The sequence below is a fragment of the Schistocerca nitens genome, chromosome 8 (genome assembly GCF_023898315.1).
Source record: "Schistocerca nitens isolate TAMUIC-IGC-003100 chromosome 8, iqSchNite1.1, whole genome shotgun sequence".
NCBI lineage: Eukaryota > Metazoa > Arthropoda > Insecta > Orthoptera > Acrididae > Schistocerca > Schistocerca nitens.
In genome coordinates this window covers 208,391,796-208,418,315 of record NC_064621.1, presented here as the reverse complement: position 1 = coordinate 208,418,315, position 26,520 = coordinate 208,391,796, and the positions used below count along the sequence as shown (strand labels likewise).

Here is a 26,520-nt window from a genome sequence, read left to right as displayed (position 1 = left end):
GAATACACACGTCTGCGTTTGAGAAGGATTTGGCTTCAGCTGATTCGTTTTACAGTAGACAGTAAGTCTAGGTATTTGACAGCTTTCGCTCGATTCTTTCAAAGTCTTTTCTCTGAGCAATAACGGCGTGATCATATGCGTAAATCATTCTGGCAACCTAGAAGATTTTGAAGTAATATTTCGTCTTAATAATAATGCTTGTTGCATGCACCAATCTATTTATTAACAAATTAGGATATTGAAATCAGAACTGACGGAACACGAACAATGGATTGTTCTACGTATGTGTTAAATGCTTCATCATAGCTGATATAAATTTTATTGTATTTGCTGTTGCCCGTATGAAATTGCATATCGAAACGATGTAACAGCTGTTGAAGGTTAGTATTTGTCACACCCTGGTAAACGAAACTTATAATGCATAGATGGATCGTAATGCAGGTAAATCTGTAACGTTACAGTGTGTAACGTGTGTGTAATCTGTAACGTGACAGTGAGATTATATAGCACATAAAATGAACACTTTCTATTGATACTCTTGCGCTAGTAGATACTGTAAGAAATCGACTAAAATTTCCAATTTCTTCCAGATACTTGTTACTCTGCCGCAGTGTCACACATAAAAGACAAGCAGACTTTATTTACAATGCATCGTGTTGAAATCGGGAGTGTCGAGAACGTCAGAAATGCTATTTGGTTTCTGTTATAAACTAAATCTGCATTTCCCAGGGTAAGTGTAAGAACACCCGACACCGGTAAAGGATAATAAAATGAATCGGATAACTTGAATAGTGACTTGTTCCTGGCAGTCGATTCTTGGCAGCAAATCCTGGTGACCGGGAATAGATCTGAATATCATACCTTTCGAACATGAGTGCACTGGTTAAATAACGTAGCAACACCAGTGTATGTTACGTAATGTAATCAGTAACAAAAAGTAACAAAATTCTGTCTCGCAATAGTAGAAATCGTAGTCACAGTAATGGCGCTACCCGAAATATTCGAAGTGCCTCGAAGAGAACATTATAGATCCAGAAATTTCAATTCTCTGTGCAATCCTGCAGCCTGGTTGTTAAAGGTGCAGGGGCAGTGTAAAATTAAATTCAATTAATAGTGTATACCATCGGTGCAAGAAGAAATGTGTCCGCAGTTTAACCGCGTACGTGTAGCTCGATGAGGGACTGTAATAAAGTGACGTCATTACTGTGAGGCAAGCGAAGGGGGAGCAGGTGGCCGACTCCAGAACTAATTACCGCTGCACGGATTTTAATTCCCAGCGCGAAAGTGATAAACGGCTCTCGTGAAGAGGCGAACGGAAGGGAATATCGCCGGTTATTTATGGCTGACTGTGGAATAACATTAACATTTCGTATAGGAGTCTATAGGGCGGCACATAATTCATATGGTCAAGCGGTTGTATAGCTATCTGATCTCATAGGGCAAATGTGTGTCGTGAGGCACCGTGCGGCAAACTACGTGACTAGAAGCTGGAACAATGAACACGCTAACTGAAAACTTAATGGACAGATGTGCATGTGCAACTTCGTGATGATGATTTTTGTCTTTAGGGTGCGCTAAAGATGAGTCATTAACGGTTGTGCTGTTTTTCCTATGTGTGTGGAAATGTAGTGAGACGTGAAATTTTCATTAGTTGATGGAAACATGCTTCTGAGGGGAATGGGGTCCTGTAGCAACCCAAGGAACTGAGCACGCGGACACTGCTACAGGGAATGCTTGGTAGCAGCTAGTGTAACAAATAAACTGTAAAATTGGTCATATGACACTTTAATTCACGGCAGTATATGCAGAACGGAATAAACACAGTACTAAGAAAACCATATACACATTAAAAGTAAGTAATAACTGAAGGAAAAAGACATTTTGCCTCTACAGTAAGCTGACTGGCTTATTATACACTTTTTTAGGTTTAGTCGCAATCACAGAATACGATTTCAAATAAGCATTGGTTATCTTCAGATTCATGCATTCTTTGACACATGTTCTGTACATCCCATCAGGAATGTGAAACTAATCCAGTTATACTTTAGCAGGCAGAAACAGTCACTGATGGTTTCTTCTGTAAAGTACACCAACAACAAATTAAGACCAATGCTAAATTACTCAAACTAGTAAATACTGTAAACTAGCTGTTGTCTGCAGCTGTGCTTGCATGTCAGCACTTTTGTTATGATGAGTAATGTAATAACGTCAGTTGTCCTCACCTGTCTGCCTGTTTTGGTAAACATAGCTCATGATTCACGCCCCACTCTTGCCCCACCCATGCTGTCCAAACGCACGATGCGTCATCATGTGCAGCATCTCTCCCAAGTGCTGTGTACACTTGGGCATGGGCAGCAACACACATCTATTTATAGTGCTATTGTAATACAGCGTGGCGCCCGAAATGTGTTACCAATTATTTCTTTCACAATTTACAACGCACATTAGATATCCCACTGGGATCTCTACAGCAGTACCAGCAGAGCTTGGAAAAACAAATGAGTTACGAAATGACGTTTAATTCACGATACTGCCGCTAGGAGACTAGTAAGCAGCAATGGCTGACAATGGAAGACTGACGTCACAGCAACGATCGGCAATTGTGTTACTTTTCATGAAACGAAAAGCCTTGTTGTGACTCAGAGGCGTTTTCGACAACAGTTTAACACACGTCGGTCCCTTGCAAGAAGACCATCCACAGGTTGTACGATAAATTTGTACAGGAAGGAACATTATTGGAAGCGAAGCGACCTCGGCCTAAGCCTATTTGTTCGCCGGAGAATACTGAAGCGGTACGAGTTGCTGTACAGAGAAGTCCCGGGAAATCATGTAGAAAGGCAGCAGTGCAACTGGGAACATCCAGACGCTCCGTTCAACGCATTCTTAAAAGTGACCCCCATATGTACCCACACAAGATGACCTGTGCACAGAAGCTCACTGAAGAACACAAGCAGCAGAGACTACTGTTTGCTCAGTGGGTGGAGGATACGGAAGAAACTCTCAACAACGTTTGGTTTTCAGACGAGGCGCATTTTCATTTTGACGATGTGGTTAACAAACAAAATGTACACTTTTGGGCCACTGAAAACCCATAAGTGCTTCATGAACGACAACATTATGCTCCGAGGATTACAGCGTGGGGAGCAATTTCCAGTCACAGACTTATTGGACCCTTTTTCTTTGAAGAAACTGTGAACAGCGAGCGTTATTTGAGCATGTTTCGCAATAGCTTCATTCCACAGCTTCTTGCTACTACCTTGCCCTTCAACACGCAGTGGTTCATGCAAGATGGAGCAAGGCCACATACTGCAAACACTGTCTTGGAGTTTTTACACTAGCATTCAGACATGCGGATCATTTCACTCAGGTTCCCAGGTCGCTTCAATGACGGACAAAATTGGCCCCCCAATAGTCCAGACCTCAATCCATGTGACTTTTTTCTTTGGGGGTACCTAAAGGAAAAAAATTTTCCCGAAACGTCCACGTGATTTAATGGAGCTCAGAAGACTTACTATTCAAGCTTGCAGTGAAATTACGGAAGACATGTGCCGTAGGGTAATCACTAACTTCAGTGTTCGTTTGAAGGAAGTTAGGAAACGAAACGGTGGACATATTGAGCATGTACTGAGTTAGAACAAAACTCCATGAACAGTTCTTCATTGTAGTATATGTTCGTTTCAGATTGTATTGACATTAAAGTTTATATTCAAAAACAAAGTGGTAACACATTTCGTGCGCCACCCTGTAGGTACACATTATACACTCCTGGAAATGGAAAAAAGAACACATTGACACCGGTGTGTCAGACCCACCATACTTGCTCCGGACACTGCGAGAGGGCTGTACAAGCAATGATCACACGCACGGCACAGCGGACACACCAGGAACCGCGGTGTTGGCCGTCGAATGGCGCTAGCTGCGCAGCATTTGTGCACCGCCGCCGTCAGTGTCAGCCAGTTTGCCGTGGCATACGGAGCTCCATCGCAGTCTTTAACACTGGTAGCATGCCACGACAGCGTGGACGTGAACCGTATGTGCAGTTGACGGACTTTGAGCGAGGGCGTATAGTGGGCATGCGGGAGGCCGGGTGGACGTACCGCCGAATTGCTCAACACGTGGGGCGTGAGGTCTCCACAGTACATCGATGTTGTCGCCAGTGGTCGGCGGAAGGTGCACGTGCCCGTCGACCTGGGACCGGACCGCAGCGACGCACGGATGCATGCCAAGACCGTAGGATCCTACGCAGTGCCGTAGGGGACCGCACCGCCACTTCCCAGCAAATTAGGGACACTGTTGCTCATGGGGTATCGGCGAGGACCATTCGCAACCGTCTCCATGAAGCTGGGCTACGGTCCCGCACACCGTTAGGCCGTCTTCCGCTCACGCCCCAACATCGTGCAGCCCGCCTCCAGTGGTGTCGCGACAGGCGTGAATGGAGGGACGAATGGAGACGTGTCGTCTTCAGCGATGAGAGTCGCTTCTGCCTTGGTGCCAATGATGGTCGTATGCGTGTTTGGCGCCGTGCAGGTGAGCGCCACAATCAGGACTGCATACGACCGAGGCACACATGGTCAACACCCGGCATCATGGTGTGGGGAGCGATCTCCTACACTGGCCGTACACCACTGGTGATCGTCGAGGGGACACTGAATAGTGCACGGTACATCCAAACCGTCATCGAACCCATCGTTCTACCATTCCTAGACCGGCAAGGGAACTTGCTGTTCCAACAGGACAATGCACGTCCGCATGTATCCCGTGCCACCCAACGTGCTCTAGAAGGTGTAAGTCAACTACCCTGGCCAGCAAAATCTCCGGATCTGTCCCCCATTGAGCATGTTTGGGACTGGATGAAGCGTCGCCTCACGCGGTCTGCACGTCCAGCACGAACGCTGGTCCAACTGAGGCGCCAGGTGGAAATGGCATGGCAAGCCGTTCCACAGGACTACATCCAGCATCTCTACGATCGTCTCCATGGGAGAATAGCAGCCTGCATTGCTGCGAAAGGTGGATATACACTGTACTAGTGCCGACATTGTGCATGCTCTGTTGCCTGTGTCTATGTGCCTGTGGTTCTGTCAGTGTGATCATGTGATGTATCTGACCCCAGGAATGTGTCAATAAAGTTTCCCCTTCCTGGGACAATGAATTCACGGTGTTCTTATTTCAATTTCCAGGAGTGTACAATGTGTACATTACGCAGCAAAATGTATGGAAGTATGGATTCAATACACTGAAGATTGTTTAAGCATTGTATTCATTACTTTGAATCGTGTCACGTAGTACACATGAACCAACAGATGTTCTTTCACGAATACGATAAATATCTTCTTGGTTAAAGCTATCTCCAAACAAAATTTCATGATAATCGGCTCAGCAGGTACTCGTCAAAACGTAACAGACAGTTACTTTCACATTTATTTATGAGTGTGTATAAAATCTGCAATTACGATATCCGTTTTTCCGTGATCCGATTTTGATGAAATAAAACTCATACGGTGCCCAAAGCTACGTTCAAGTTACCTGTGAAAATCCCTTGAAAGAGATTAGCGTGTTCAAGCCGACAGACAGACACGAAAACTTTAAATCACGATATGTTTTTGTTTTCGTGATCATATTGTGATGAAATAAAGCCCGTACGGTGACCCAAGGTATACTAAAGTTATCTACGACAACCCGATGAGAATCCGTCAAGCAGTTTTGAAGATTAGCACAGTGTTCAAACGGATAGACAAGGCGGTTTTAGTAAAAATGTAAATGATGCTATAATTTTTTCCATTAACCGATTTTGATGAACTACAGCTTCAACGGTGCCTCTGACTATGTTCAAGCAACCTGCGAAACCCTCACGAAAATTATAGCTATGGAGAAGCGTGTTAAAATATAGAAACAGACAGACACGACAGTTTTAGAGATTTATTGTTAGCTACCCAAAGTATACATATTTCTGGGTGAATTTATAAATGAATGTTACGAGAAAAAGACCTACTTTGAAAAACCCACTGCTCTTCCTATTATGCTATTGAGTTCCTATTTTTAGCGAATACGTTAAATAAAGCTTCTAGTGAAACCGAAGTAATATCTTGGGTTCCCCACCGAACTGTTCCAGGCGCTCAGCTGTTCTTAACGCACGTAAAAGATTTAGAAGACATCCTGAGCAATCCTCTTAGGTGGTTTTCAGATGGTACTGTTCTTTACTGTCCATTAGGATCATCAGAAGATCAGTACAAATTATAAAATGATTTAGACAAGATGTGCGAGAAGTGACTGTTGAGCTTAAACAACAAAAAGTTCGAGGTCCTCCACTTGAGTACTTAAAAAAAAAATCATAAAATTTCGATTAGACAACGTATCACGTAAATTTGAAGGTTGTCGATTCAACTAAATACGTAGGGGTTACAATTACGAATATCTTAAACTGGACCCATCACGTAGGAAATGTTGCTGGGAAACTGAACCTAAAATTGCTTTTTATTGGCAGGACACTTAAAAGATGCAACAAATCTACGAAAGACAGTGCCTACACTACACTTCTATTCTGGAGTACTGCTACACACCATGGGGTTGTTAACACACAGCGTTGACGGAGGACATGGAAAAAGTTCACAGAAGGGCACCTCGTTTTGTACTATCGCGAAGGGAAATGAGGGACAAAGTCTCACGGACATGATAAGGTAACTGGGGTGAGTATCACTGAAACAAAATCATTTTTCGGTGCGACGAGATCTTTTCGCGAAATTTCTGTTACCAAATTTTTCCTCCGAATGTTAATATATTTTGTTGACTCGCATTTAAATGTAATAAAATAAGAGAAATCAAATCTCGTATGCAAAGTTTTAGGTGTTCATTTTTCCCTAGTATTATTCGAAAGTGGAAAGGTTGAGAAACTGTAAGTCGTTCCATGAGTTCCTAGCAAATAATTTATACTTAAACTGCAGAGCAGTCATGTAGATGTGACTTTACAGATCGCAATCAGCTGTCTCTATACTGTCAAAGTCAGGAACCGTTTAATATCAATATTAGGGTTACGTGGAATTTATATTCCCGAGTCGAAGCATTCTGATAAATTGTGGAAGGGATAGCTAATGAGGTATTCCTCTGGTCTGTTTTAAAAATTTTGGGATTTTTTTTCTTACTTGATATTCAAACGCAACCTGTTACAGATATTTTCACCAGGAAGTCCTATTACACCCTGATTCCCAAAAAGGGATGCATAGTCTTGTTGTTGTTGTGGTCTTCAGTCCTGAGACTGGTTTGATGCAGCTCTCCATGCTACTCTATCCTGTGCAAGCTGCTTCATCTCCCAGTAGCTACTGCAACCTACATCCTTCTGAATCTGCTTAGTGTATTCATCTCTTGGTCTCCCTCTACGATTTCTACCCTCCACTAAATTGGTCATCCCTTCATGCCTTCAGAACATGTCCTACCAACTGATCCCTTCTTCTAGTCAAGTTGTGCCACAAACTTCTCTTCTCCCCAGTCCTATTCAATATCTCCTCATTAGTTATGCGATCTACCCATCTAATCTTCAGCATTCTTCTGTAGCACCACATTTCGAAAGCTTCTGTTCTCTTACTGTCAAAACTATTTATCGTCCATGTTTCACTTCCATACATGGCTACACTCCATACAAATACTTTCAGAAACGACTTCCTGACACTTAAATCTATACTAGATGTTAACAAATTTCTCTTCTTCATAAACGCTTTCCTTGCCATTGCCAGTCCACATTTTATATCCTCTCTACTTCAACCATCATCAGTTATTTTGCTCCCCAAATAGCAAAACTCCTTTACTACTTTAAGTGTCTCATTTCCTAACCTAATTCTCTCAGCAGTCGAATTGACTACATTCCATTATCCTCGTTTTGCTTTGTTGATGTTCATCTTATATCCTCCATTCAAGACACTATCCATTCCGTTCAACTGCTCTTCCAAGTCCTTTGCTGTCTCTGACAGAATTACAATGTCATCGGCGAACCTCAAAGTTTTTATTTCTTCTCCATGGATTTTAATACCTACTCGAATTTTTCTTTTGTTTCCTTCACTGCTTGCTCAATATACAGATTGAATAACATTGGTGAGAGGCTACAATCCTGTCTCACTCCCTTCCCAACCACTGTTTCCCTTTCATGTCCCTCGACTCTTATAACTGCCATCTGGTTTCTGTAAAAATTGGAAATAGCCTTTCGCTCCCTGTATTTTACCCTTGCCACTTTCAGAATTTGAAAGAGATTATTCCAGTCAACATTGTCAAAAGCTTTCTCTAAGTCTACAAACGCTAGAAACGTAGGTGTGCCTTTCCTTAATCTAGCTTCTAAGATAAGTCGTAGGGTCAGTATTGCCTCACGTGTTCCAATATTTCTACGGAATCCAAAGTGATCTTCCCCGAGGTCAGCTTCTACTAGTTTTTCCATTCGTCTGTAAAGAATTCGCGTTAGTATTTTTCAGCCTTGACTATAAGGAATTATTTTTATTTACGTTACTGAGGTTATCGACTTTACACGATATTCTTATTGCAGGCTTCTGTTATTCTTACTGTAGGCTTAGCTTCAATAAATAATTTTTTCACCTTAGTCGCAGTGACCCAGCGGTCTAATGCCATGGAAGAGAACTTAGCGAAAGCACGAGGGCGGGCTGAAAAGTATTGGCTCCGAATTTTTTATGTGAAAATACATAGCTTTTTAAATAAGGCACACGCTATTAGCATTCTACGTCTTTATTCTTCATGTCTTCATATTTATTTCTCAACATAGTCAACATGGCGACAAACCCATTTCTTCAAGCGACAGGTTATTTTGTTGATACTGTCACTGTAGAACGTTTTACTTCATTGACGAAACCTCACCTCTGCTTCCACTGCTTCATCACTATCAAAGTGAAGTCCTCGATGGTGCACTCTAAGTTTTGTAAACAGATGAAAACCAGATGGGGCCAAGTCGGCGCTGTACGGAGGGTGATCGGTGACAGTAGAGCCAAGGCGTCGGACTGTTACAGATGTCCCAACGGTCGTGTATGTTCTGACACCGTCATGTTGAAGGAGAGCGTGCTCCATGTGTGTGGACGAACTCTTCAAATTCGTCCTTTTAGTTTTAGGAGGGTCCCACAGTACATTGCAAAGTTTATGGTTGTGCCTGTAGGCATGAACTCCAAATGTGAAACATCTGGAACATCCCAGAAAACCGTGAACATGACTTTGCCTGAAGATGGCATGGTCTTGAACTTTTCCGGCGTCGGTGACCCTTTGCTGAGGAACTCTGTTGATGATCTCTTGTTCTTTGAGGTCAAATGTAAACCCAACTTTCATCGCCTGTCATAATGATGTTAAGGAATTTATCACCCTCGCGTTCAAAACGCAAAAGAAATTGTTAACAGATGTCGAATCTCCTGTGTTTCATGATAGTGGTGAGCATTCGAGGCGTCTACCATGCGCACAGTTTTCTCTACTTCTCCAATGATGGCCCGTACACGCTCTCGTAATATGCCACACTTACCCGGGAGCTGTTTGTGTGTTAGCCGAAGATTTTCTCTGGTGAGTTCATCAACCCGAATCCGATGAGTCTCTTCTTTTGCCGTAATCAGTCGTTCACTTCGAGCTCTGTGACACACGTTGATGTTAGGACCATCCTTGCCTTTAATATGAGCACGAACTATCCAACGTTGCGCATTACTGCCGTCGATATCTTCTATGGATTTCAATTGGAGACACGTTTCCAGCTATTAGAAATCGATTACAGCTCGCAGTTTCTCACATAGCAACATAGTCACATTACACCGCCATATTACACTTTACACGTCAGAGCCATCTCGTGGTAGAGAGTTGCAACTTGAGTCAGCGATGCGGAAACGTCGATCTAGTAATATGCATGACATGTAATAGCTCAATCCATATAGAGAACAGAATAAAACATTCGGAGGCATTGCCACGCAGTCGGCCGCTGTGGCCGAGCGTTTCTAGGCGCTTCAGTCCGGAACCGCGCTGCTGCTACGGTCACAGGTTCGAATCCTGCCTCGGGCATGGGTGTTTGTAATCTCCTTAGGTTAGTTTGGTTTAAGTAATTCTAAGTCTAGGGGACTGATGACCTCAGATAATAAGTCCCATAGTGCTTAGAGCCATTTTGAACCATTGCCGCTCGGACTGGCTGCGCGGTTTAGGCGTCATGTCACGGACTGCGCGGCCCCTATCGCCGGAGGATCGACTCCTCCCTGAGGCAGGAGTGCGTGTGTTGTTCTTACCATAAGTTAGTTTAAGTAGTCTGTAAGTCTAGGGATCGATGATCTAAGCAGTTTGGTTCCTTAGAAATTCACACACATTTGAACATTTCCGGAGGCATTGGGAGGGGGATTTCTGGGAAGGAATCTAGCAGAACCGAGCCTTTCGATCATCTTTTCGCCATGCTGGTCCCATATCAATTTATCATCCATTTTAAATTCAGACATGGAGTCTTATCCAGTGTATTTCGACTGATTTTCATTATGGTACCTACAAGCCATTTCTAATTCGTTGAAACTGCATAACGTCAGTTTTTCTAAGATTGAAGCTCAAGCTGGTAGCTGTGAAACTGTTGTAAGCCTATTCTGTATATTATTCTCCTGAATGTGTCTGTTATAAGTGTCTTTGGGCCGTTTATCAGTATCCTTATGTCATCACAAACATTACAATTTTTGAAGAATTCTGCTACGTCCCATTTAAGTCATTTATGTTGACCAAGAACAGGAGTAGGTCAAGCACTGATTCTTGTGGCACACACTATTTAATGTTTCGTCTCTCTGAATTTAATCTTGTCCCATCACATCATTTGCTAAGATGGCTCTTTGTTTTCTGTAGTAAAAATATGACTCTGTCCTGGCAATGGAAATACCGCTTTAGTTTCAGTAGAATACATTTATGATCTACATACTGTAAGTTCACAGAAAGTGTCAAGAGTGTAAATTTTGTTGTTTAGTTCTACGATAATCGAGTTTCTGATATAAGGGGTGTTAAAAAAAAATGTCGGAGGCATCATTACAGAAACCAGTACCTGTATGTTAGAAGCATTGACCCTAGCTGTTGAGGCACTTGTTCCACTGTCACACAAGGCGGTGAATGGCTGTCTCGTATCATCCGAGGTGAATCGTTTGCCCCTCAGAGCCTTTTCTTCTTTGACGAAGATGGCCCCCTTCTGATTCACTTCCTGCACAACAGTGAATGCCCAGCGTTACTCGCAGACTTTGACCACCCTTCGCCAAGCGATCAAATCAAAACAACCAGGCAATCTCACCCGTGGGGTCATTCTGCTCCACGACAATGTAAAGCCTCATACGGCCAACACGGTCACGGCATCCCTGCAGAAATTCAAATGGGGGGTTCTCGGCCACCCTCCATAAAGTCCAGTCCCCTGCGATTGCGCCATTTTTGGTCCCCTTAAAAAGGCTCATATGGGCAAACGATTCACCTCGAACGACGTCCAGCTGTACGTGCTGAACTGGTTAACTTCACAGCCCTGGGAATTTTATGAGACAGCCATTCACCTCCTTGTGTCACAGTGCGACAAGTGTCTCAACAGCCAGGGTCAAAACTTCTAACATACAGGTACTGGATTCTGTAATTATACCTCCGGCTCGTTTCTTTTTAAACGCCCCTTATACAACGTTTTGCCATCCCGTTATAGAAGCATTTTGGGGCGGCCGAAGTGAGCTGTTGTTAACAGGTTTCTCTCAAGAAGATGATTCAGGACATTTATTCGAATGTGATGATAATTTTGGAACCGAATACTTTATTAAAGCTGAGGACAATTACAAAAAACGTTTGAGGACAGCGCTTGTTAGGCGCTGGGTACTCACAGCCTTCTGATGCCTGGAGTGTAGTCGAAGGTGTCCGGTCTGATCGCCTCCAGGAAGTTGTCAGTCATTATCCTGCAACACAAAGAAACGCTTATGAGAAGTGAGCAGACTGAGTGATCACACACAGATGAAAGAGAAAGTCTATATTCGCCAAATGCTGACTCGATCTTTCCACTGACTCATGACATGAAACCATGCAATACTGCCGATGGCGATCAGTCCGCTTGTACCGAAATAGGGAGAGAAGCGCAGAGTGTCGACGCTTGGTTTAGAGGTTGACAGTTAACCCTGAACACAGACAAATGGGACGTATTGCGTATGAATGGGCAGAAAGGCCCGTTATTGTATGATTACACGATTTCAAAACAATGACTGGAAGGCGAAGCATCTGCTAAATATCTAGAGGTATGTGAACAGAACGATTTAAATTGGAACGACCACAAAAAATTAATGGCAGGTAAGGCCGACACTGAAATTCGCTGAAAGAATCCTCGGGAAATGAAGTCCATCCACAAAGGGGCCAGCTTTCGAAACATTTTTCGACCAATACTTGAATATTGCTCGTCGGTATGGGATGCGTAGAAGATAGTACCAGTGGATGAAATAGAGGAAATCCAGAGGAAAGTAGTGCGTTTCGTTACTGGTTCAATTGCTAAGGTCGAAATCGTCACCGAGATGATTAGCCGACTCCAGTGGCAGACACTGCAAGAGAGGCACTGTGAATCACTGTGAGGTTTACCGTTAAAATTCCGAGACCTAAAAGTGTGTAAACTTATATATGGTTTAACAGGAGAAGATCAAATAACAATATAAGATAAGCGATTTTCTTACGTTTAAATACTGTAAATGATCGGTATGATTTCTCTTATCAACCCTCCTTTCATACTGATGAATGTATTTTAATTTTCTTAGATCATGGGCTTAATGCATTTCCTAGCATTGCTTTATGATTGAACTGAAGAGTTCCCAGTAAAAATAACGCGACACGTCATTCTGAATGGAAAGAATCGTCAGATGCAAAGCTTGGAGCATACTCATAGAGAGTGTTACAGGATCATTGCTGTTCTCAAAAAAGAGGATCCGGAAATTTAGATCTCTCAAAACGTTATTTTAACGTACTATAATGTACAGCACTAACCTTTTATTGCGTGTTGTATTAATTAAGTTAAATATTATTTCCGATTTCACTATTTGTTACAAAAAATAAATTATGGTAAGATGAACACAATTAAATTTGAACTATAGCATACCGAAAAGAAAGGGAATAATCTTAAATGTTTTAGCTTACAGTTTAACCGGGGTGATTCAAAGGTAACTGTACACACATTGTGGGTATAATGTACGCAACAAAATAAAACGATAAATAAACATTTGTCTGAAACTGCTTTATATCGGAGCTATGACGCGTAATGTTATTTGAGGCAGGCGTTACCATCATATGCCAGTACAGGCTTTCGGCGTGTCGTGTTTGCCTTTCTTTACCTGACTTCGGTGTGGTCCGTTGTACTCTATGGCGTTGTTATAGTTTAGTGACATCAGAGGTACTACATACACTCATTCTGTAGGTAGTTCACAGACTACCGTTTCAAGTGCGATGGCGTACTCAGACGATGGTTCTCAAATATGGGCATCCCTTACGGCACAATATACGAACAGCGAGACGACAATATATGGAAATGTTTTCAAACAAAATAGTACCAAACCATCAGACTTTCATTCCGCTGAACAGGCGTTTAAGTGAATATGGAATTCGTGGTGCACCACGGTTAGGTCGTTCTCATTTGGATGAAGTGGGTGTTGAGAACGTCCTCGAAATGGTAGATGAAGATCTCGATAGTAAGTATCCACCGTATAAGTGTCACTGTAGGTGTCTCTCAATCAGCTGATATGGCACCTGCTTCGGAGACAGCAATCCCAACCATTTCTCCTGCAGAAGGTACAGGAGCTGACAGCTGTAGACCACCATAGACATCAGAAATTCTGTCAGTGGTTACTCGAGCGCCATGCTGCTGACCCACCGTTCAGTCGTCGGGTGCTGGTTACGGATGAGAGCCTTTTTAGTCTTGCGGTTACCGTGAACGCTCATAACCTGCACGTCCTGGCGTATGAGAATCCTCGCGTAACAACAGTTCGACGGTATCAATGTCGTTTTGTAGTGAACAGCTGGCGAGGTGTAGACGATCATTTACTCGGATCCAATGTCATTCCATAGATATTGACTGGCAGAGTTTTTGGAACATGAATTGGGTGGCCTGCTTCATGATGTTCCATCCCTTTATGTACGTGGCTGCTCTGTACATTTCAATAGGGAGGCAAGAGTGTATCCCAGTTTGCTCATCCCTGCAAGTAGATAAGTCGTGCAGGGCCTGTTGCTTGGCCCGCCGGATCTCCGGATCTTAGCACTCTGGACTTTTACCATTGGGGTCGTCTCAAGGTGCTCGTCTATGGTGCTGCAACAGAGACGGTGGCACAACTACAGCAGTGAAATGAAAATGGCCGTGTTTAACTGTGCGCAACGAGGTGAACGGAGCCTGCAACATACCGAGAGCGGTAAGACGTCGAGCGCGTCAGTGTCTTCGTCTACATGGACATAATTTGAACATGTCCTAGAATATACCGGGTGATCAAAAAGTCAGTATAAATTTGAAAACTGAATAAATCACGGAATAATGTAGTTAGAGAGGTACAAATTGACACACATGCTTGGAATGACATGGGGTTTTATTAGAACAAAAAAAAAAATTACAAACGTTCAAAAAATGTCCGACAGATGGCGCTTCATCTGATCAGAATAGCAATAATTAGCATAGCAAAGTAAGACAAAGCAAAGATGATGTTCTTTACAGGAAATGCTCAATATGTCCACCATCATTCCTCAACAATAGCTGTAGTCGAGGAATAATGTTGTGAACAGCACTGTAAAGAATGTCCGGAGTTATTGTGAGGCATTGGCGTCGGATGTTGTCTTTCAGCATCCCTAGAGATGTCGGTCGATCACGATACACTTGCGACTTCAGGTAACCCCAAACCCAATAATCGCACGGACTGAGGTCTGGGGACATGGGAGCCATGCATGACGAAAGTGGCGGCTGAGCACACGATCATCACCAAACAACGCGCGCAAGAGATCTTTCACGCGTCTACCTATACTTTTTTTTGTTCTAATGAAACCCCATGTCATTCCAAGCAGGTGTGTCAATTTTTACCTCTCTATCTACATTACTCCGTGGTTTATTAAGTTTTCAAATTTATACTGACTTTTTGATCACCCGGTATATATATTACATAGTTGTGGTGAATTTAGAGTCCCTTCGTGTTATTCCTTCCTGAGAAGAAGTAATTTTGTGTTGTTTGTGTTACACTTGTGATCTCTACACTATTGCAGTAATCTGAAATAAAGCAATTTCAGACAAGACTTTAGATAGCATTTTGCGCTTATTTCGATGCACACATTACACCCTCGAAGAGTGCATAGTTACTTTTGGATCACAAAGAATTAACTTTGTGTTGTCTGTGGTGCGCTTGTGATCCCTTCACTACTACATAGCTCAGTAATAAAGCAGTTTCAGACAAAACTTTATATAACATTTTACTCTTATTTTGATGCATACATTACACCCTGTCCCAAAGCTTTGAAAGGATTTCATTCTATATCCATATTTCCTTTCTTTACTTTTCTTGGTGTCCATAGCAGAGTGCAGTCCACATACCATCCAAGATACGACGCACTTTTATACTTTGAAGCGTCAAAACGAGTCACAGGTGGGCCATTTCACTTCGGAAAAAGTAGTGAAGAAACATATTTCGTTAACCTTCGGTAATGATCAGTTTCACATTCACTAGGCGACACTGGAACTGTATTGATCATAGTTGCCAACTTTTGCTTTGTTTTGACGTTTCCAGCGAAGTTCTCAGTTGTCAAAAATATACTTATGAAATGCTTTAATCTTAGCTTGTTTGTTCAGCTGAAAGCGAACTGTGTCTCAATATCTTTCTCCCCAAAAATTCTATCTTACCACATGTCAAAACCTGCAGTTGCGATTCTTTCTCTTCAGAGGTGCGTACCAACACAAATCAAACAATATATATGAACAGAGGATAATGTCGGAAGTTCCATGAGGCGGATAATTTAGTTGTACACAGAAAATTTATAACGCTAGACAACTGTAGCCAGTCGGCCGGGGTGGCCGAGTGGTTCTAGGCGCTACAGTATGGAACCGCGCGACCGATACGGTCGCAGGTTCGAATCCTGCCTCGGGCATGGATGTGTGTGATGCCCTTAGGTTAGTTAGGTTTAAGTAGTTCTAAGTTCTAGGGGATTGATGACCTCAGAAGTTAAGTCCCATAGTGCTCAGACCCATTTGAACCATTTGAACTGTAGCGAAACGCAGGAAGATACTCAGAGATTCGACGCTTGTTGCACGGATTGGCAGCTGACCCTGAAATGAAACAAATATAACGTTTTAGGCATACAAGACTAACAGATCTGTAACGGTACGATTACACGCTTATCGGGACTATAGCTTTTAGAGGCAAATAACTAATAAAGATAAAGTGAAAATAAAATACGAAGATTCAGATATTGCAAGCGATATCCCTAATATCAGAAGACCAAGGAAACGTTGGTAATAATTTCCTCTGTGTCTAGAATTGGTGAACTGTCCACTCTTTGGAAGATGATGATGAAGAAGAAGAGAAAGTTATTTTAAAGTTTTTTTTAATTATTTTTTTTTGCCGTCTGCTTTAATTCTGGGGCGCATGCTGGCGATACTTTACGCATCGTGGGAATGCCAGTTGCTCCCCTCGCCGGCTTCCATTCCTAACGATTAAACGCATTACCCAGTTGAAAAAATCGTCGTGAACTAAATGGAACGATCACTGAACTGCTATTCAATCTTTGATAAACGAGTAGTCATTGGACTGAAAAAATTAAATGTGGATGACAATGAACCACTGCGAATGCGATAAAGCGTATAAAATTAAAAACGGTCAGCTGGAAGAGGAGGTAAAGACCGGTTACGAAAGACAAGCCTCTCTTTATCGTGGATAGCATCTTTCTTAGTGTTCGGTATTTCCCTAGTATCGGAAAACTTCGTAAATTTGAAAAAAAAGTCTGCATTACGGCTGCTCAGATACAGTGTCACATCATTGGATGTTACTCTTCGAAAAGACCCTTGAAAAAGGGGAAAAACAGAGTGAAATATACAGGTACGTTTAAAACAACGAAGCTCTACGGGCTCTCGTATAACGCTCTTCGTTCTGCATTTCTTCATTACCAACACAGCAAGTAAAAAGCCGGAAGAAACCTTTTGATTCATAATGTTTATTTAACATACGTATGGGTGCAACTGAAAATATGGGTTGGACCTAAAGGCGGAGAAAGTTTAGTTATCTAACTTAATTAACAGTTTAAAGTTATTATCCACTTTCGTGTAAGTGGTTCAATTACTGTTAATACATATCACCACATGGGAAACAAACTTTCTATATCTCTACGTAGCATTTTTTCTTACTACACCAGTTTCGTTCGCCGCGTGGGGTTAGCCGAGCGGTCTAATGCGCTGCAGCTATGGACTGTGCGGCTGGTCCCGGCGGAGGTTCGAGTCCTCCCTCGGGCATGGGTGTGTGTGTTTGTCCTTCGGATAATTTAGGTTAAGTAGTGTGTAAGCTTAGGGACTGATGACCTTAGCAGTTAAGTTCCATAAGATTTCACACACATTTGAACATTTTGAACCAGTTTCGTTCCCAGTTACATAACAAACTAAAAGAGAGTAACAAAAACTTTGTGATACTAAAATTCTTCTTATAATTTAATGAGATCCTTGTTGAATTTAGGTTAAATCTGCGACCTTTTAAGCTACTAACAAATAAAACATGCTGCCCGCAATCGCGTTTTATTATTCATTAATTAGAAGACGCGTTTCTAAGGTTTTAGTTCCGCATTTTCAAGTGAACAATCTTTTTACACCACAGGAACAGTGTCCAACATTAATGTATTTCTGCCAAGTTATTTTTTATGACAACAAATATTACAAAAAAGAATTAATATTCGTGACAAATGGTGACTTACATTAGCTGTCTATTGTAATATTTTTTGTTGGTTTCGTTCAGCACATCGCAGAACACATGGTCAGGATATACAGAAAACATTGTCAAATATTACTATATTTCATCTCACATTAATACAGGAAAAGAACTGAATTATGGAATAAACTCACTATATCAATCTTTAGAACATATATGGTGATAACACTTTGAGCTGAAGGTCACGGTTCCGAAGTAACATGACACGCCCGCCCGGTTAGCCGTGCGATCTAACGCACGGCTTTCCGGGCGGTAAGGAGCGCCTGATCCCCGGCACGAATCCGCCCGGAGGATTTGTGTCGAGGTCCGGTGAACCGGCCAGTCTGTGGATGGTTTTTAAGCGGTTTTCCATCTGCCTCGGAAAAAGCGGGCTGGTTCCCCTTATTACGCCTCAGATACAATATGTCGGCGATTGCTGCGCAAACAAGTTCTCCACGTAAGCGTACAACACCATCACTCTACCACACAAAATGGTTCAAATGGCTCTGAGCACTATGGGAACATCTGTGGTCATCAGTCCCCTAGAAGAACTACTTAAACCTAACTAACCTAAGGACAGCACACACATCCATGCCCGAGGCAGGATTCGAACCTGCGACCGTAGCAGTCGCGCGGTTCCGGACTGAGCGCCTAGAACCGCTAGACCACCACGGCCGGCACTCTACCACACAAATATAGGGGTTACACTCCTCTGGTGTGAGACGTTCCCTGGGGGATCTACCGGGGGCCGAACCGCACAAAAACCCTGGGTTCGGTGTGGTGCGGCGGAGTGGTGAAGTGGACTGCGGTAGTCGTCGTGGGGTTGTGGACCACTGCGGCTGCGGGGGCCGGTGTGGCCGAGCGGTTCTAGGCGCTACAGTCTGGAACCGTGCGACCACTACGATCGCAGGTTAGAATCTTGCCTCGGGCATGGATGTGTGTGATGTCCTTAGGTTAGTTAGGTTTAAGTAGTTCTAAGTTCTAGGGGACTGATGACCTCAGATGTTAAGTCCCATAGTGCTCAGAGCCATTTTTGAACTATGGGACTTAACATCTGAGGTCATCAGTGCCCTAGAACTTAGAACTACTTAAACTTAACCAACCTAAGGACATTACACACATCCATGCCCGAGGCAGGATTCGAACCTGCGACCGTAGCGGTCACGCGGTTCCAGACTGAAGCGTCTAGAACCGCTCGGCCACAACAGCCGGCAATATAACCTAGAGTATTGCGTTTCTGGAGTAAAGTTACCAACCTCTGGCTGTCTAAGTTAATCCTACGCAAAGTCCAGTTCAAAAGCACTTGAGTTCAAAATGTAAAAAGAAATAAAATTACACGGACATGAAGCTCTCGACACACTTTAAAAACTATAGCACCAGATCCCCTAATTCCCTTATCTATGTTACTGCAGCTTCCATAAGGCAAGATCAGCTGTCTCTCCGTGCACCACTAGTTCGCAAACGTACAATATTACTCTGACATACTGCACTCAACCGTCAGCCGTTCCATAACATTCCAGATATATTACAAAGAGAATGGAGAGACACCATAATAATGGTTACCTGTGCTAGGTCGTTCACATTACGCGTACTAATGCCAACCTTGAATAAGATCTAAAAAGCTATTGAAGAACGCATTGCCGTTCTCGCCAGTTCGTACACATTACTGTGACCGCCGCCTATGTTCGAGGTCAACGTGTAATAATCACACAGAGACGGTATGTGGCAGCACTAGTAGTGGAGGCTATGTAAAGCGTGTCGGGGGGGAGGGGACGCGGAAACGGAGCGTTTTATCTGACGCTCAAAATGGCATGATCATTGGCTTTCGGGCCAATGGCGAAAGCATTTCCGAAACGGCTACGTCAGTAAACTGTTCGCGTGTTATCGCTGTTAAAACATACGTGCACGTCAAAATGGCGCTGTCCAAATCTTGTGTCGAGGCAGCTGTGGTCCACCACGGGCCGTAGATGACGACGGTGAACGACGGTTGCGGAGATGCGTACTGGCGAATAGACATGCAATTGTTGAGTGACTGTCCGTCCAGATTAACCAAGGGGCTGCCACCAGTGTCTAGCCAGGGACCGTTCAGCGAATGTTGCTTCGCATGAGCCTCTGCTGCAGGCGCCTGATTCATGCCCCCATGCTGACTGTTGTACACCGGCGACGAAGGCTGGAATTTCCTGGCCAGTGCCGCAACTGGACGTCCACTGAATGACGATAGGTAGCCTTTTCAACAACAACAACAACAGCAACAACAAATACATTTTACGGTCGTAATTTTTATTCATATCACAAAAGATATCCGAGCGTTGTCTAAATGCGAGGGTTTAGAATGTGATCAAGGTTACCAATCACCTATGATTGGCATGACCCGGAAACTGCACATTCTCTTGTCATTCTCCTTTGAAGTATGTTATAAACTGCACACCGTCTGAATATATGCAAACGTGCGAGGGCACAGATTCGCGTAGAACAGGCAACAAAAGCATAAGCCTTGTTGTTGTTGTTGTTGTTGTTGCTGCTGCTGCTTTCAGTCCAAAGACTGGTTTCATGTAGCTCTCCACGCATCTCTACCGCTTACTGCAACATACATCCGCTAGAAGCTGGTTCCCGGATTCAGTCCTTGATTTTACTCTACAATTGTGCCGCCCTCCACTTTCCCCCATTACGTGACTGAGGATTCCTCAATATTACAGTGTGTATCCCTTTTTTTGTGAAGCTTTGGAATAAATTTCATTTTCCTCCAGATCAATAGCCGGCCGCTGTGACCGAGTGTTTCTAGGCGCTTCAGTCCGGAACCGCGCTGCTGCTACGGTCGCAGGTTCGAATCCTGTCTCGGGCATGGATGTATGTGATGTCTTTAGGTTAATTAGGTGTAAGTAGTTCGAAGTCTAGCGGACTGATGACCTAGTCCCATAGTGCTTAGAGCCAGTTCAACTCGGGATCTTTCATTAGTTATTCAGTCTATGGACCTAATTTTCAACGTTTTCTGTTGCATCAAATTTCAGACGCTTTTATTCTCTTCTAGTACGTACTATTTGTCTTTGAAGTTTCAGTTCCGTAAGAGGCTAAAATCCGAACCAACACCTACAGAAAGAACTTTCTAAAACTGAAATTTACATTAAATGTGTCAAGATTCCATTTCTTGCTGTAACCAGTTTGCACTTTATGACCTCTGTACCTTTGCTATCACCAGTTAATATGGAAGGCAAAAAACAAGAAAAAAAAGAAACATCAAACTGCCCATAAAACGTACATTTCGAGAGACCACAGTGTCTAGAGTACTGATATAGCAACAGATAAACCTTATCTTCAAACCCATGTACAAGAGTTGTCGCCAATTGTAGTTACACTGAAAGACTGATTCTGTAAATGAACTGCATTTTATTGTGTGTATTGAGGCTGTCGGTCGTCAGTTTGGACAGTTTCTATGAACATGAGTTGTTACTATGAGGCATAAATGGTTTACATCACTACAAAAACTATTACTCAGGTGCGACCATTAGCCGCGCGGTCTTGGGCATCTTGTCACGATCCACGCGGCTCCCCTCCCCCCCCCACCCCACCCCCTCACATGTTCCAATCCTCCCTCGGGGCTTAAGTTAGATTAAATAGTTCAAAAATGGTTCAAATGGCTCTGGGCACTATGGGACTTAACTTCTGAGGTCATCAGTCCCCTAGAACTTAGAACTGCTTAAACCTAACTAACCTAAGGACATCACACACATCCATGCCCGAGGCAGGATTCAAACCTGCGACTGTAGTGGTCACGCGGTTTCAGACTGTCGTGCCTAGAACCGCTCAGCCACACGGGCCGACGGTTAAGTAGCGGGTAAGCATATGGGCCGATTGACCTCAGCAGTTTGGTCCTGTACGACCTTACCACAAATTTCCAATTTACGACCATTAACTCATTTTCTCAAAGTACTTATAAAGAATCTTGCTGATTTTCATGAAGTGTAGCTGTAGTCAGACGATTCTTTCATCTGACACCTAGCGTCGGTTTGTTTCCTGTTACAAACAGAATGATTTTTAAAGTGGAATTTTACGTGCCCATTCGACAGAGTGGTTCCAAATTAGTCTAGTAGATATTCCTTTTATCTATTTGTGTGAAGAGGGTCAGTAAAACACGAAAACAAACCATATTCACTCCTGCCAAAACTCACTTAATAATAAAAAAGCATTCTCCCTTTCTAAGCATAGATGAGTATGCATTTATCTTCACCCATCTGATCGCTGCAATTTAAGTCAGAGAAAGACATATCTATTACCTGCTGCAACGTGTCTATAAACAGAACGATCTCAGTTACTACAACAGGACCTTGCTTTGGTCATTCGCCGGAAATGCGAGCAATGTTGTACGCCTCAAACTAGGTACAAGTACAACAGATCCTCAACACCCTATCAGCTTTCTCCTCTACCATCAAACAGTGAAAAAGTCACTAAGGCACCAATGCGATCCACCTCCATCGCGGACAAACGGAATTCACAATACTTTTCCTGAATAACTCAGAGTGCGACCATCCGAGAATTCCTAACAGCTCGCCAAGTACGACACCTCAAACTACAGATGTCTGTATGAACAAGATCATATTAAATATACACACACTGCAGAGACCCCTTTAAAGTTGCGGGTGTTTGGTGACAAATATACTCCATGACTAAATAAAAGGGCTCCAAATAAATAAAGTGCAGTCCTTCCTTACTTCCCCGAGCAGCACAGCACAGTCTGAGCTGTTTCTGCGCAAAAACTGCAATCTGGTCAGATTTTGAGTGAGTCAACAAATAACTGGACAAATTTATCTGTAGAGGAGTTAGAGGTCTGGATTGGAATGAATATCTTGATGGGTGTGGTTGTGTTGCCATGTGTAGTACACTACTGGAGTTCAGAAACTGCCTTACGTCAGCCTTACATATCGAAACCTATGAGATGCAAAAGTTTCAAAAAGATATGTCCCAAATAAATAAAGTACACTCTTTCCAGTTTCCATCAGCCTATGGACTGAAATTATTTCCGAAAATTAGGAGTTGTTTGGCTATTTGGACGTTACTGTTTTGCATTATTTACGAGTGGTTTGCATGTCTGTAGGCTGTGCTTTGAGTTATTTTGAACTGTTTAGAATTAGCAAGCATGTGTCTACAGCATTATAAATGAAATATGTAGGAGTGTTTTGCAGGTCTGTATGGTGTGGATCATGTCGGTGTGATACATATACTCCATTCCTAAATAAAGTAAATTGGTTCCTCCATCCATGGGCCTAGTGCAGGGTGAGTCCTTTTACCTGAAACGTGTGGGAAGAGGTTGAGTGCTGGTGGCTTAGTTTAGTGGTGATGAGCTTCCTTTGCAACAATTTTCTTAGGTTGGTGGCGGGAGTGCAAGTGAGCTTTGTTTACTGGCATATTTCAAACTTGGCACTGGTTCCTAGGAGGAAGTGGCGGTCGCGTGGCTGAGGTTAGTACAAGTGCCCTTTCTTTGGAACAATTTCGTTAGGTTGGTAGAAAAAGCGGAAGTGACCTTCCTTTACTGCCAGAATTCAAACTCGGCGCTGGTTCCTAGGGAGAGGTGGCTGTCTGGTCCTCGAAAAGTATTTGAAATTACGTAGTTGAACACCTTTGCATACGTATATGAAATTGTAAATTGAATTATTTAATATGATTAAAAACGAAATGGAATTAAGTACTTAGGTATTTACAGAAGACTAAGTCCGTTGCGCATATGGAGGGTGTGTGACATAAGCAGGGCGGTGGTGCATCGATTGTACAGTAATAACGCGCACGCAAGAGAGAGTCAATTAGCGAGCGTTCTAGTGCAGACCAAACGTGCTGTTATACAGTCATGGTGGATTCCATTGTCGAGCAAACTTTGCTGCCAAAAGTGTAGCACTGCGTTCTCGCTCGCACAAGGACACTTGGTGGAGCGGTCGGCATCGACAGGTTTGAAAGTGCCCAGGAAAAACAACTTTGGCGCCAAAAGTGTGGCTGGGAACGGCCGACCATTGTGTGATTGAGCTCCGAGGCAAACAATTTTGGCGGGAAACGTGCGGAGGCGACGAATACACGTGGTGAGCGGACAAGGGACCACTGTGACGTCAAACTCGGCAAGTTCCAGCGTGTCCAGCGAAAACATGTTTACGATGTGGGAGCGAACGCTGGGCTCGCCCTCAGCGTACCGGCAGTCCAGCGCGGGCGGCCGCCTCACGTGACAGGCGTCGGCAGTGTCTCCGTGCGCTGGCTGGCGGTGCGAGCGGGTGGCGAGGATTTGAACGAATTCAGTTGGAGGGCGGACGTTGTGGTGACTGCACTGCGATATCAAAGATGTGTGTGCTGATTGTGTTGGAGAACAAGTGATGACCGTACTGCTTGAAATAAAGTCTTAAGTACCTTCCCCCCTGCAAAATCAAAGGACGTGACTTAGATGCAGTTTATTATTTGACGCGATTATGATAGTTTACCAGTGATAAAAGATAAGTGACGGAGAAAGTTAGTATGGTGTTGGGATTTGAACTTGTGATAGATATTTATTATGGATGTAAGGTTCAAATGGTTCAAATGGCTCTGAGCACTATGGGACTCAACTGCTGTGGTCATCAGTCCCCTAGAACTTAGAACTACTTAAACCTAACTAACCTAAGGACATCACCCACATCCATGCCCGAGGCAGGATTCGAACCTGCGACTGTAGTGGTCGCGCGGTTTCAGACTGTCGTGCCTAGAACCGCTCAGCCACACGAGCCGACGGTTAAGTAGCGGGTAAGCATATGGACCGATTGACCTCAGCAGTTTGGTCCTGTACGACCTTACCACAAATTTCCAATTTGCGACCATTAACTCATTTTCTCACTTATAAAGAATCTTGCTGATTTTCATGAAGTGTAGCTGTAGTCAAACGATTCTTTCATGTGACACCTAGCGTCGGTTTGTTTCCTGTTACAAACAGAATGATTTTTAAAGTGGAATTTTACGTGCCCATTCGACAGAGTGGTTCCAAATTAGTCTAGTAGATATTCCTTTTATCTATTTGTGTGAAGAGGGTCAGTAAAACACGAAAACAAACCATATTCACTCCTGCCAAAACTCACTTAATAATAAAAAAGCATTCTCCCTTTCTAAGCATAGATGAGTATGCATTTATCTTCACCCATCTGATCGCTGCAATTTAAGTCAGAGAAAGACATATCTATTACCTGCTGCAACGTGTCTATAAACAGAACGATCTCAGTTACTACAACAGGACCTTGCTTTGGTCATTCGCCGGAAATGCGAGCAATGTTGTACGCCTCAAACTAGGTACAAGTACAACAGATCCTCAACACCCTATCAGCTTTCTCCTCTACCATCAAACAGTGAAAAAGTCACTAAGGCACCAATGCGATCCACCTCCATCGCGGACAAACGGAATTCACAATACTTTTCCTGAATAACTCAGAGTGCGACCATCCGAGAATTCCTAACAGCTCGCCAAGTACGACACCTCAAACTACAGATGTCTATATGAACAAGATCATATTAAATATACACACACTGCAGAGACCCCTTTAAAGTTGCTGGTGTTTGGTGACAAATATACTCCATGACTAAATAAAAGGGCTCCAAATAAAGAAAGTGGAGTCCTTTCTTACCTCCCCGAGCAGCACAGCACAGTCTGAGCTGTTTCTGCGCAAAAACTGCAATCTGGTCAGACTGTGAGTGAGTCAACAAATAACTGGACAAATTTATCTGTAGAGGAGTTAGAGGTCTGGAATGGAATGAATATCTTGATGGGTGTGGTTGTGTTGCCATGTGTAGTACACTACTGGAGTTCAGAAACTGCCTTATGTCAGCCTTACATATCGAAACCTATGAGATGCAAAAGTTTCAAAAAGATATGTCCCAAATAAATAAAGTACACTCTTTCCAGTTTCCATCAGCCTATGGACTGAAATTATTTCCGAAAATTAGGAATTGTTTGGCTATTTGGACGTTACTGTTTTGCATTATTTACGAGTGGTTTGCATGTCTGTAGGCTGTGCTTTGAGTTATTTTGAACTGTTTACAATTAGCAAGTATGTGTCTAGAGCATTATAAATGAGTTATGTAGGAGTGTTTTGCAGGTCTGTATGGTGTGGAACATGTCGGTGTGATACATATACTCCATTCCTAAATAAAGTAAATTGGTTCCTCCATCCATGGGCCTAGTGCAGGGTGAGTCCTTTTACCTGAAACATGTGGGAAGAGGTTGAGTGCTGGTGGCTTAGTTTAGTGGTGATGAGCTTCCTTTGCAACAATTTTCTTAGGTTGGTGGCGGGAGTGCAAGTGAGCTTTGTTTACTGGCAGATTTCAAACTTGGCACTGGTTCCTAGGAGGAAGTGGCGGTCGCGTGGCTGAGGTTAGTACAAGTGCCCTTTCTTTGGAACAATTTCGTTAGGTTGGTAGAAAAAGCGGAAGTGACCTTCCTTTACTGCCAGAATTCAAACTCGGCGCTGGTTCCTAGGGAGAGGTGGCTGTCTGGTCCTCGAAAAGTATTTGAAATTACGTAGTTGAACACCTTTGCATACGTATATGAAATTGTAAATTGAATTATTTAATATGATTAAAAACGAAATGGAATTAAGTACTTAGGTATTTACAGAAGACTAAGTCCGTTGCGCATATGGAG

The 26,520-nt window shown here is 43.2% G+C and overlaps 1 protein-coding gene across 1 annotated transcript in view; it reads right to left on the bottom strand.

Moving 5' to 3' along the window:
* The window catches only part of LOC126199490 (lutropin-choriogonadotropic hormone receptor-like), an 877,483-nt gene that overhangs the window by 595,197 nt on the left and 255,766 nt on the right, over positions 1 to 26,520 (bottom strand). Inside the window, exon 2 of the mRNA XM_049936411.1 lies at positions 11,823 to 11,894. Coding sequence (XP_049792368.1) covers positions 11,823 to 11,894 — 72 coding nt within the window. The remainder of the gene's footprint in view (positions 1 to 11,822; positions 11,895 to 26,520) is intronic.